This window comes from Pezoporus wallicus, unplaced genomic scaffold, assembly GCF_028554395.1.
Source record: "Pezoporus wallicus isolate ANWC-B61680 ecotype Strahan unplaced genomic scaffold, APGP_CSIRO_Pwel_v1 contig_3489, whole genome shotgun sequence".
Classification (NCBI taxonomy): domain Eukaryota; kingdom Metazoa; phylum Chordata; class Aves; order Psittaciformes; family Psittacidae; genus Pezoporus; species Pezoporus wallicus.
In genome coordinates this window covers 1,312,341-1,325,577 of record NW_026635093.1, presented here as the reverse complement: position 1 = coordinate 1,325,577, position 13,237 = coordinate 1,312,341, and the positions used below count along the sequence as shown (strand labels likewise).

General features: G+C 40.9%; 2 protein-coding genes across 3 annotated transcripts in view; both read left to right on the top strand.

The window, feature by feature from the left end:
- Positions 1-8,629, top strand: part of AGL (amylo-alpha-1, 6-glucosidase, 4-alpha-glucanotransferase) — a 36,419-nt gene extending 27,790 nt beyond the window's left edge. For both annotated transcript variants that reach the window (XM_057402167.1, XM_057402176.1), the window contains exons 27-34: positions 119-230; positions 567-702; positions 3,194-3,306; positions 4,637-4,848; positions 5,404-5,501; positions 6,145-6,232; positions 6,321-6,454; positions 7,830-8,629. In XM_057402167.1, coding sequence (XP_057258150.1) covers positions 119-230; positions 567-702; positions 3,194-3,306; positions 4,637-4,848; positions 5,404-5,501; positions 6,145-6,232; positions 6,321-6,454; positions 7,830-7,947 — 1,011 coding nt within the window. In that variant the 3' untranslated portion in view covers positions 7,948-8,629. The remainder of the gene's footprint in view (positions 1-118; positions 231-566; positions 703-3,193; positions 3,307-4,636; positions 4,849-5,403; positions 5,502-6,144; positions 6,233-6,320; positions 6,455-7,829) is intronic.
- Positions 8,630-11,818: 3,189 nt separating this feature from the next.
- LOC130595149 (putative defense protein 3) overlaps positions 11,819-13,237 on the top strand; it is a 39,743-nt gene continuing 38,324 nt past the window's right edge. The window contains exon 1 of the mRNA XM_057401617.1: positions 11,819-11,824. Coding sequence (XP_057257600.1) covers positions 11,819-11,824 — 6 coding nt within the window. The remainder of the gene's footprint in view (positions 11,825-13,237) is intronic.

The following is a 13,237-nucleotide window of genomic DNA, read 5'->3' as shown; positions in this document are numbered from 1 at the left end:
CTTTTCAAGCCTCAAACTAGAGGCTAAGAATTGCTACTTGTTTGCACATTAGATACAGCCTTTCTGCTCGTTTTTCATCTTGCCTTTCACGTATCATCCCAACATGCAATCCATCTAGGATCAGCCACTCTATGAAGTAATACAGGAAGCAATGCAACGACACATGGAAGGCATAAATTTCCGCGAAAGGAATGCCGGTCCACAGATAGATCAAAATATGAGAGATGAAGGTAACAGAACACTTGCTATACAATTTAAAAGGTGCTGGTTATGGCTTATATTTGTTTAGGTCTTGAGTATGTTTCTGAAAAACTAATAATGTTTAATGCAACTAAAACTATATTTATTTAAATACATTTATTATCAGCAACTGTTACATGTTGTGGTACAAATTATCCTTAAATAAATCTTGACTTAAGTTAAAGTTGCTTCAGAAACCCACCTCAGATCTGTTGTTTGGAGGAGGGTTTGGTTTATTTAGAAGGTTTGGCGTGGGGAAGAGGGGAGAAGTTGGGGGTTTGTTTTGCTTAAAAAATGACTTCACATGTGATACTCTTTCTTGGCAGGTTTTAATGTAACTGCAGGGGTTGACCATGAAACTGGCTTTGTCTTTGGAGGGAACCGTTTCAATTGTGGCACTTGGATGGATAAAATGGGAGAGAGTGACAGAGCTCGCAACAAAGGAATTCCAGCTACTCCAAGGTGTGAAATCCAGGCTGGGAAGGGGAGGATCTTTGAACGGAGGGGAGTTTTAAACTTCAGTTCTCCTGCAGAATCATAGAATACACTGGGTTGGACAAGACCTTTAAGGTCATCCAGTTCAACCATTCCCAGCACTGCCAAGGCCACCACTAATCCATGGCACTGAGGGCCTCGTCTCCACAGTGTGTGAACACTTGCAGGGACGGTGACTCCAGCCCTGCCCTGGGCAGCCTGTTCCAATGCCTGAGCACCCTGTGGGGAAGTAGTTGTTCCTCCGCTGGCACAGCTCGAGGCCTACTGTGCCTTCCATTAACACATCTGAGAGGTGATCTCTCAAATATTCTAACAGTTTGTGCCTACTAAAATGTTCATGCTTTTTTTTTCTTTTTTTGTTCATTTGAAGTAAAATGAAAGGTGTGTTCTTAGCAGATGCAGCCCTCAGCTTCTAGCATGGTCTTCGCTCCCTGCTAAGAGTTGGCTTTGGAATTCAAGTAGTAAAATGTAGTTTAGGAAAAACTGTGTACAAGTAGTATTAGCAGTATTTTGTTATTTAGGCATACTAGAAGAGATACCTGTTGATAATTGTATCGTTTGAGTACTTGCTATTTACAATTCAAAAATACCTACCATGCGATGAAGGGGCTCTTCATCAGGGTCTGTAGCAACAGGACAAGGGGTGATGGTTTCAAAGTTATGAAAGAGCACATAGCAGTCAACTGACAGAGCATGTGGATTACCAAGCACAGTTACAAAAAGTTAGTGGCCAAACGGTAACTATGCAGTTAAAGTGGGACACATTCATCAGGGACTGCAGCGATAGGACAAGGGGTGATGGAATCAGACTGAAACAGGGGAAGTTCAGGTTAGATCTAAGGCAGAAGCTCTTCCCTGTGAGGGTGCTGAGGTGCTGGCACAGGGTGTCCAGAGAAGCTGTGGCTGCCCCATCCCTGGCAATGTTCAAGACCCATGGCAGGGGGGTTATTTCCAGTCCAAACCAGTATTGGATTCTATGATTCTATCTAAATTCTTGAAGTTGGGATGAAACATGTTAAAAACAAGCTCTTAATTCTGTGTTCACAAATTGCTGCAGGCATCCTTGCTTGACTTTGGATCTGAAACTGATGCTGTACTATTGCCATCTGTGGGTGAGAATTGGAAGAAGACAAGTTAGGCAATTGAATTGAGAACTGGGGGATATTGAGGGAACTGCCCCTAAAGAGGCTAAATCACTGATGCTGCTGGAGAGAAATTTTGCATCAAGCAGGCAGTAAAATTCAATACAATACGAGATCTATGCACATGGTGATTATTTGAATATCATCTGACAAAAAAGGCAAGTCCAAGAAGTGCATTTAGTGCTTATTTTAATTCTTCATTTTTTACTTGAGTAATCTAATACAGTAGAAGCATTACCCAAGTTACCAAAGTGCATTAAGATAAGCAGAGAAGCAATGTGTTGAACACAGTTTTAACAGCAGAGGACCAACTTGCTTGAGAATGATCTGTTTTTTTCATGTTCTTAACCACATGTTCTTAGTCACTGGTATGAAATTATCTTAAATCTGTTCAAATTAGCTGGATATGATTAAAAAAAAAGTATCTCTTGGGCAGTTTGCAATCAAGCTTGTTTCCTTGCTCTTAGCTGGTAGAAAACCTCACCTGTTTTCCACCCTTTCCTCCATAGTTTCTTCATCAGTTAGAATCCTACTGATCTAAACAAAAGTAAATTGACCCAGCTTGGGTCTTTTATTTTTGGCCCTTCATGAAACTCAAAAGTGCCACATAAAACTGAGCATTCTTTAAAGTGGCAGATAAGCTTCAGTGTGGATGGAGTTAAGATGAAGTTTGCATTTAGGGCAAAAATAGTCTAAACCATGCCTATACAGTGCTGTCAGAACTGAGCTACCACACAGGATGGAAATCAATTGCTGGCTTTCTGAAATCATGTCTTAGTGTTGAGCAGCAGCCAAAAAAGCTGATAAAACCCAGTAACACTGGGTGTCATCAGTAAAGGTTTTTAGAACAAGACAGAGGGCATTATTCTGCCTCTTGGTGGAACTTTGTGCCTGAGAGATACACTTGTTATCTTGAGTGTTCTGTGTAGTGCTGCTCTCAGGAAGGGCATGATAAAGGTGGTATGGAGAAGGGCAGTGAAGGCTCAAAGGGATGGAGTAGCTGCCTTGCAAGGAGAGACTGGAGTGTCTAAGAACTCATTTTCAGTCTTATTTCATAGGTGGGAAAGGTCTGACTGCAGTTTAGGAAATGATGAATAGTGGTGATGATGGAGCTGTTATTCACAAATCACTGCAATTCACGTAATACTGCAATACTGTAGAACTTTGGGATGCTCACATAGGAGAAATGGGGGAATAGCAGAAGAATCGGGGAAAATGAAGTGTCTAAATAAGATACGGATATATTTTTTTCAGTTACCTATTGCTTTGAGAGGCTATTAAAGTAATTCTTGCACTTTTTTGTATCATTACTTTAGAGATGGCTCTGCTGTGGAAATTGTTGGCTTGTGCAAGTCAGCTGTTCGCTGGTTGCTGGAATTATCTGGGAAAAATGTGTTTCCATTCCATGGAGTCACTGTAAAAAGACACGGTAAAAACAAGCACATCTCATACTTGCCTTACTGGAGTATCAAAATAACCAGAATGGTGCAGTCATGGCCATATAGCATCAGGGATGATTATCAGACTACTCAGGAAGGCGTAAGGGAAAAAGGGGGGAAAACTTGGGAAAGAAACTTGTATGATTTAATATCTTTTGTTACTAAAAAAAGAAAAATGATTGAGTTGACAGTCTGCTCTATTTCAAGTATTTTATTCCATATATCAAGGTGTGGGCTCCAAAGGATTCTTGAGTCTAATAACATTTCTCAAAATGGATGCAAGTGATGGGATTAGTGTATGTTACAATGACTGCATCACTCTTTACAAGGATGCCAAGTAAAATGTCCAAGACACTCTTTCTGTCCCAATATTCACAACACAGAACACCATTTCCTCTGAATTTTTACATCAATATCTTTAGCTGTCCCATATGTTTCAGAGGGATGCTGCTCTGTTACAGAGTTACTTTGAGCTTACCTAGCCCAAGTGAATATACATGCCCTGTAAAGCTTTCTTACCCTCCAGTGAAGGAGAATATTGGACAGCAGTTAGCTTACTGGTTCTTTTATTCTCTTTTAGAAAATATGAATGTGTTTTCCTGTCAGTCCTAGACACAACAGATTCTTAGGTCATGAACTTACCTGTCATCTCAGGATTTCTTCAAATACACAGCCAGAGCAAGACAGCTTAGATTTCAGTGCACAGCAATGTTATAATCTGTAGATGTAGAAATATTATTTATAGGAGTTGCCTTACCTTTTTTGTCCCAGAGTTGTAAGCAGCTTCTTTACATTCAGTTTGATTTGTGGACATTCCCTGTTTTTTCTAATCTCACGTAACTGGGTTTAAATTTCATTCCTCTGCTGTTGAATTTATTTTAAAACTATATAGAAAATATATGAAAAGAAAGCTTTTAAGTGCTGCTTATCCTAATGTTTTGAGACTGTCTTTGAAGTGTCCAAAAGAGCACGAATATGTATACCAAGGACTATAAAAGAGCTGACATGTTACCATGCTGCACTGTTAAGTATAGATTTTAAAGTTAATTTACTATTTACTGTAGATCACAGTACCCCACACTGTTTGCTCTAGCTAGCTGTGTAAAAAAGTGGTGCATGTGTTGGAGTTCATCTGCAGTAGAATTCAACTTCTAGATAGTAACTCTTTGCAATGCTACTATGGCCTTTCTTGTGTTAGGATATCTTATGTAAAACTTCAGTAAGCAAAACAGTAAAAACCAGACACACACATACATACACTGCTGGTGTTACCACTGTGGCTGTTCTCACAAAGTAACCCCTGTATGTAACATCTTGCAGGAAGGGAGGAGACCATCACATATGATGAATGGAACAGAAAAATCCAAGAGCACTTTGAAAGGCTCTTCTTTGTCTCTGAGAACCCAGCAGATCCTAATGAGAAACATCCCAATCTCGTTCACAAACGTGGCATTTATAAGGACAGCTACGGAGCTTCAAGTCCGTGGTGTGATTACCAACTCAGACCAAACTTTACAATAGCCATGGTTGTGGTAAGTGAGGAGCAGTGGGGGGGGAAGCATTTGCACTTGAAATTCTCTTTATTATTGAGCTAAGCTTGCCTGGTAAGGTCCATTTGCTTGGCATTATATTGCTTAGAATAACTTTGAAAGCTTTTCCATGCTTTTAATATTGGTCCATCTTGGAGTATGTCCTAAGAAATACATCCTTGGCTAGACTTGCCTAAATGAACCTGCTGTCCAGGGTATAGCTAGGATGAATTTGGAGTGTTTGCTGTATTCAGAATGTCTCTTTAGGTTAGATCTGGGAGGCTGCTTTTCCTGTCAGATTGGCTAAAAACCATGGGTTGTTTGTCTTTATCGGGTTTGTGAAGAGCTTCAGCAATAATACTTGGCAAGTTAATTCTTATTTTAAATGCCGGAAAGCATTGATGTCTTCTGTCTTCTTGCTTACTCTGACCTGTAGGTTCCAGAAGTTGATTCAGTAGTATAAAACTGGAGCTTTTTGTGTTCTTCTACATTTGTATGCGCAGTCTTACATGTGTGCACGCATAGAGTTTACTCATTAAATGTTTATTATTTGATTAGGCCCCTGAGTTATTCACACCTGAGAGAGCTTGGAAAGCTCTGCAGATAGCAGAGGAAAAGCTGCTTGGTCCATTAGGCATGAAAACCTTAGATCCAGAGTAAGTATAGTAGAGATAAGTGTTCATTATAGAATGTGACAGTGGGAATTACTTGACACATGGGGGTAGTATTTCTTATTTCTTAACCTTAGATCCAGAGTAAGTATTGTAGAAATAAATGTTCATTGTAGAACATGACAGTTGTGATTATTTGACACATGGGCGTAGTATTTCTTATTTCGTATATACCTGTGAAATAAGGCTCCAATAAATGTTTCCAGAACAATTCTTTTAATGTTCTAAAAACCCATGAAATTGATGTTATTCCTGTAGACAGCCACCTGTGGTTTTGGATGCCACACAGTAAGCTAGTCAAATTTGGTGTCATAAGAGATGTGTTGAACTTGTATCTTGATACATACTTACATATGATACAGTGAACAGCACTACAGTTTGAGTTAAACATACAAGGGTAAAATTATTAATCTGAAGTCATTCCAAGACTTTAACTGTTTTCCTACAAGTTTAAACTGTATTTGGAATTCCGTTGTCACACAAAACACAGAACCTGGCAGAGAACTCCCTACGTTACCCATCCTTAAATGTAAAAAAAATATAACAAATTTTTGGGCCACTTCTGCATTCCATTTTTATGTATCGTTATTCTTAAGGCTTTGTATAATTTCTTTTTTCTTCCTTGCAGTGATATGGTTTACTGTGGAGTGTATGATAATGCTCTTGACAACGACAACTATAATGTAGCCAGAGGTTTTAATTATCACCAAGGACCTGTAAGAGCCAGTTTCTTCAGCTTTAGAAGAAGTGCTGTTACCATTTCAAACTGACAGCTCTAATTGTCTCTGTTTGTTCTTTGCTTAGGAATGGCTGTGGCCAATTGGCTATTTTCTTCGTGCCAAACTGCACTTTTCCAAGCTGCTTGGTCCAGAGATCTATGCAAAAACTGTAGTTATGACTAAGAATGTTCTTTCTCGACACTATGTTCACCTTGAAAGGTAAGACACCAACTAATACAGATTCCAAGTGTTCAGTCAGCCTACTGATATCCACTATCCAATTGCATCTATACACATCTATAATATCAACAGCATCTGTTTTCTACATAGAAGGTTCACTGCTATAAGTGCTATTGCAGATATCAAGTCAGGTTTTAAGTACAGCTGAGATCTAGTGCTTCTTAGTGACTGCAAAATTACTAACACCCATGTAAAGACTGGGTGAAATAAACCTTATCTAAAAATTAGGATCTAGTGTCATACAAAAAGTTAATTTCACAAAAAAAGTTGGTGAGTTGTTTTTTAAAATAAAACATATTTCCAAACAACTTGCAAAACAAAATCATGAAGGGGCTGGTAGTGACAGATAAAATTGGGGCAGATCAGACAGAACCATGGGTGCTGGAAGGGCCCTCTGGAGATCATCCAGTCCAACCCCTGCCAAGGCAGGGCCACCTAGAGCAGGGCACACAGGAATGCGTCCAGGTGGGTTTGAAATGGCTCCAGAGAGGGAGAAGGGAGACTCCACAACCCCCTGGGCAGCCTGTGCCAGGGCTCTGACACCCTCACATAAAGAAGTTCTTCCTCATGTTGAGGTGAAACTTGTGTTTCAGATAAGCTGCTGCAAAGCATAGTTAGGACTTCTTATGTTAGAAATGAGGAAATTAGTATTTCAGAATCTTAATACTCTTCATATTTTGAGAGGGCAGAATTACCTTTGCATTTTGACTTCTCCCTCAAACCAAACCACCAACCCCGCACTGTTTTTTTTCCCTTTTTCTGTTATATTTTTAATTCTTAAGGATTTGAGACAAATGAAAACAAACACACAAAGATCTTGCCCTTGATATCTCTTCCATACAATCTGTTCTGCAGTACTTCAGACATGCATAAAAGTAACTCAGTAGAACTGGTCATGATAAAAGGGTTTTGTTAAGCAACTTTTTGGACTACATAGTGTCTTGTCCCAGTGTCTTGTTTTGTAGTAGTACCAAATAATCCACCATAATCCACTTTCAAGTGTGGCTTGATACCATTCAGTTATCTCAAATATCATTCCTGTTCTTCCAACTGCATAACTACCTGAATGACAAAGAGGAGCAGCATGACAGCAGTGTAAGTTCAGATATTACTAGTAGCAGAGAATCTACTTTGAAGAAGAGGCACCCGCAAAAACCACAATTCCCAGCTGCAGGAAAAATCACTACATCACAGTTATTAAAGTACAGACTGCCTGTAGGACAACAGACCTTTAGTCATGGTTTTCAATCCCTACTAGGTAACTTTCTGAATGATTTTAAACCGAAATGTTCTATTAATTTCAATGTATAATCTAACAAGAGTACTTGTTTGTTTTTTTTTTTTCTTTTATCAGATCATCCTGGAAGGGGCTTCCAGAGTTGACCAATGAAAATGGACAGTATTGCCCTTTCAGCTGTGAAAGTCAGGCCTGGTCTATTGGGGTTATCCTTGAAATCCTTTATGACCTGTAAAAGTTCATTGATTTTGATCAAACTTCTGTGGTCTTATTATTGGGCATAAATGAACACTTGGCTTATACTGCAGGGAAATGTCCTGTTCTGCACAACCAGTGAAGCTGTGTCCTGACTTTCAAAGATGCTGAATGCCAGCAGCTCCCTTGCCTCTAACTGTGTGGGGCTTGGGTGGTGTATTTGAAAATCAGGCCACGACAATCAAACAAAACTGCAGTGCACACTTAATGCAGAAACTTTTACTTCAGGAGCAAGTTTAAGCATATGCACAAACTTAAAAGTAGCTTTGTTCTTTTTAGACTTTTTGAATCAAAATCTTAATGTAACAAAGGGAGCTCTTTGCTGAGCTAAAAATGAGTAGCACAGCTCTGGTTTTGTTGTCTCATAAAGAGTAAATGGCTGTTTTGCAAATGCATGCTTAAAGGGGCATACACTATCGTACACCTTTGAGTTTTGTACGGTTTGTGATGTGGCACTATACATTAATGAAGGCATAACTTGTTGTCTCTCGAACTATATTACAGGATGTTTTTTATGTGTTCAATTGAACACTCCATTAAGCAGCCCCAGAAATAAAATTTACAAATGCTGTAATAAACCAACCTTTTAAGTTGTATAAAAAATTTTCAAAACTTCTAAACTACTTTGAAAGTTAACTTGAGCAAGAATAAGGCAATATCCCACACTGCTCCATTTTTCCATTTATTTAAAATACTGTGGGCCATGCAGGAAACCTTCATTTAAACCTGGCTTTCCCCATGGGGAATTCATAAGAAGCGTGTATGTGCCCATACAACACATGTTGATGGAGGCCAAGGATACAGAAGTCAATGTGTTCAATTGCTTAATTTATGGAAGTGATATAGTCACCTTGGCCCTTTATTCTTAGGAAGATCCTAGCTCTGTTGAAGCAGGTGGAAACACAACAGTAGTGAGAAGAAAGTTTAGCAGTAGGCTACCAGAGAACAGAATGTTTCTAGGCCTTTTGAAATTACACCAATAAGAAAAAGCATCCTACCTCTATGTACTGTTGTTTGGGAACGGCACCAGTGAACATGATGTAAACCATGTTCTGCCAGATTTGGATGCCTATATGCCCTAACGGAGTTCATTTCAGTGTTCCCACATGGAAGGGTGTTTGACAGGAGCACAGCTGGTAATTTTCAACTCCCTGTTGATATTCTGTGATTCTGTGAGTTTTCCATCTTAGTATAATAAGGAGACAGAGCGAAGATGACAACACTTCCTACATCACAAGGGAGGGACAGCAAAACTGTTAATGGCATTTCTTAATGTTAGACAGCACAAGCTGAAAAAATAGACACAGGATGTAATTAAAATGCACTAATAACACATGTCAAGTTCTCACTATATTCATATTTTAAAGTTTCTATACGCTAAGTACAGTGCAAGTGTGCTGTCTTGTTCTGGGAGATGTGTTACAGGTAGATATACTTAAGGGCCAGTTAACAGGCTGAAGGTAGATGAATTGTAAGAAGTGGCTGTATTTAGACTTTGAAAGGCTAGGAAACATTTGAAGTCCCTTCTGAATTGAATAGGCAGGGCCTGTATTACACCTCAGTTTGAGTGCTGCAGTGCATGGGTTGGAAAGCTTATATTTCTCAGCACAGTGCACGAGAGATGTCATTTGTTTGAAAGCATTACTGAAAGGTCAGCCACAGATTTACTTTTGTATTGTGGAAGAGGCGTATAAAATATTTTTCACCATTTACTGAACCTTCCAAAATTCTTGATGATGTTGAGGTGTATCACTAGCTTTTTACTGTTTTTCTCGTTATTTTTTCTCATTTGTTATTTGAAGGTATGTTTTTATAGCTCCTATGGCTTAGAAAGCAGGAACAATATGGCAGGAAAAATCATTCTGACTTGATGAAACCATTTTAAAATTGGAAGAGCTACTGAGGGCTTTTGAAAAATATTTTAAATTGTGTACATTGGCAATAGCCCTCTTTCAGTGTTGGAAAAAGAAATGTTAAATTAATCATCAAAGCCTTCCTATGTTATTCCAGATGACCTTCCACTGCTTTGCAAACTGCACTGGTGATAGAGACTGCATATTTGTCACTGCTAGGGTTTTTTTTCCCATTCACTAGTACAATTTTAAAGCTAAATCACCACTGTGTACACCAAAGTACGTGTTATGGAACTTCTCAACATGCCCATTTATAATGTTGCTTCTGCACTGGTTTGTTGAGCATAGTTAAATAGGAAAAAATACGTATCCTAGTGATTGACTTTGCTGTTAAGTAGCAACAGAAGTAAGATTTGAGGTTGTAACTGTTGGGGGATTTTTTGGGTGGTGGTGTTTATCACAAAGCTACTCAACACTGTGTTGAGACAGTTTAAAAATGAAGAGGGAAGAAAGCAGTGTTACATCTAACACTCATGGGCTCGTATTCATCTAGATGAACTCTATACCTAAACCATTATCACCTAAAAATAGCTGACATGTTGACTGATCCTGAACTGTATTTTCATTCATTAGTATCATTTATATTACACACTCAGAAACTCAGTAATGCAAAGTTATAATCACTAAAATGTGTTTTAGAAATAAGCTAAGTAACTCGGTAAGAACTGTGAATCCATGTGTTCCAGTTGGTGTTTCTTGATCTATATGGTAATGACACATCCGTCTTCTCTTCCTCTCAGTTGAAATAATTTTGACTGTTTCCAGTGTTCGTAGTTAATAGCTCTTGATTTACTCGGAGATTATTAACTTGAATTCAGGTGAAATCAGGTATCCTTCCATGCTGCGTGTTGTCATGTAAATGGAAAGACAAGTTTTACATGTGTCTGCCTAGCACAGCAACACCTGATTTTAGATGTCATTATTCACTTATTTCTGAAATGCACAAAATAAAACTCTTTCTTTCAGACAAAGTAACCTTTTCGTGTGGTTATTAGGGGGACGGATGGACAGAAAGCCAAACATTATTGTTGCTGCTTGTTCAGTTGTTGCCCATTTTACACACATTGGAGAGCAATGAACTTCTCAGGTCAAATGTTAGTAAATGCTAACAACATTTATCAACTCATTTGAAAACAAAGCAAAATCTAACTTAAGCCCTATACACAGATTCTTAGGTTTGTGTCCACGTTGGCTGTCCCAGCTGGGATTGAACAGGAGAATGGGATCGGGCTACAAGTCATCGTGTGATTTGAAGCCATGGTACTGCAGATTCCTCAAGGATACTGCCCAAGTGCTATATACAATTATTAATGCAGTGCAAAATCCCTGCGGCTACAGAGAAGGGATTTCACTTTCCAGCCTTGCACAGGTGACTGACAGATATAATGGGGTTTGCACCTACCCCTTTTCATGGCATGCTTTATACAATCAGGGTTTTTCTAGTCCTCAAGCATTTCCTTCAAGAAAATAATCTCAGTTGTTGAAAAGCTGTTAAGGAAATGGAGAAGTGACCAGCGGCTGAGTTGCTGATGGAGGGAGCTGGTACCCTCCGAGCGGCCAGCCCTGGAGCTTCCTGTCACCTCCAGCAGCCAGACGGGAGTCAGTGGATTAAGTGTTAGCGCTGAGCGGCCAGGCTCCTGCTGAAAGCCCCCCCGGGTGGGAAACACCTCCAACCGGGACACTTGAGCTCTCACCTCGTGGTAGGTCACCAGTGACAGCTCACCCCATGGCCTGAGGAAGGGCTTCCTCCGCTGACCCGCGGCCCGAGCCGTACCTCACGGGAGGCCCGGGAGCCCGCCCAGCGCCCGCCGCCTGAGCCCGCAGCGGGCGGGAAGCGGCGCCTCAGCGGCGGTACCAGAGCACAGTCCAGCTAGCGCGGAGCGAGCCGTGTCGTGAGGAGAGACCCGTGTGCAGCGGTGCGAGGGGTCGCTCAGCGCCATGGCGGTGCGGCCTCGTCCGGGGGGAGCGAGCGCCTCTTCACGGCGAGCCCCGCGCCCGGCCCGAGGCGGTCAAACTCGCCCTGGCTGACAGAAAACTTGTGGCTGTGCTTAAAACAGTAAGAAGGAAAAGGGATTTGCCCATGAGTATGTGCTTTGCTGTGCTTCGGGGCTTATGCGCCTGGCGTATTAGCGTAGCAGCGTGAGGGAGAGCTCAGCCCTCAGAGCTACTGCCGCCAGTGAGAGCTGCCTGTGGGTGGTAGCTCGCTGAATTAAAGTAGTGGCTTCCAACTTCGGAGTTGTGCAGTAGAACAGGGGCTTCTTACTTAGGAGTTGTGCATTAAAACGGGCTCCTTACTTCGGAGTTGTGCATTAAAACAGGGGCTCCTTACTTCAGAGTTGTGCATTAAAACGGGGGCACCTTACTTTGGAGTTGTGCACCAAGTGCAGTGGTCCCATCGGAACGCGGACAAAGGGGATGCTGATTGCAGAGCAGGAGCAGCAAGTACAGACCTTGACCAAGGTGCAGCTTCTTGTGGCTTGTTTTAGAAATCACTGTTCCTCACAGGGTTAAACTCCAGAGCAGAATTAGGACTTTCCAGAATCTGTGGTGGTTGGAAACGAACCTGAGAGCAGTGCAGAAAGAGAACTGTGTTCTTGGTGGTCGGTCACTACAAGCCATCTGTGCTGTTGTAGACTCTTGAGTTGCTGTAGGCACTTGCATGCTCCTGTGGCCGGTGGTGTGTTTGTCTCATGCTGGAATGCTCCCTAATCTGCTCCCCCCAGAAATCTTTCTCTCATTGTGCTACATCTGTGCTGTCTGCAGCCTTTCACCAACAGGCTGCTGCTCCCCCTGCCTAATAATCTGAGCAGAAATGATGCTGGTATCATTGACTGTTTGACAAACACTGTAACTGTTCGCTTCAATTCATGTGATTTGTGAGACCCAGTAGCGCTTCCCTTCTCTGTGCCTATGTGTGTGCTGCAGCAGTATCTCCATACAACTTCAGACAGAGACACTGTTCTCCCTTTTGCAATGAGAATGGAAGGTGGCCGCAACAGAAGACAACTGTGCTGCAGCCTGGCAAGGGCCTTAAATTGGGTGATCGGAGCTCCAAGCACTAGTAGAGGTAAGTTCCCCATTATTACATTTTCAACAGACATGGAGTTCTATATTGCTAACTCTTACTTTGGCAAATAAACCCAGGCCTAATATTGTGTAGTGATGGGAAATGTAAGATGGCATTTTCTAATCGTTCTAAAGGAAGATAATTGCAGCCACTTATGACTCACAGACTTGCATGTACAGTTATTTCAAAGCATGATGCCATAAGGTGGAGTTAAATGGTCACAGTGGAAATCTCTTAAGTGGTTTTTTAAGGTCATGATCATATAAAAATTCAGTAAAACCAAAAGAAAG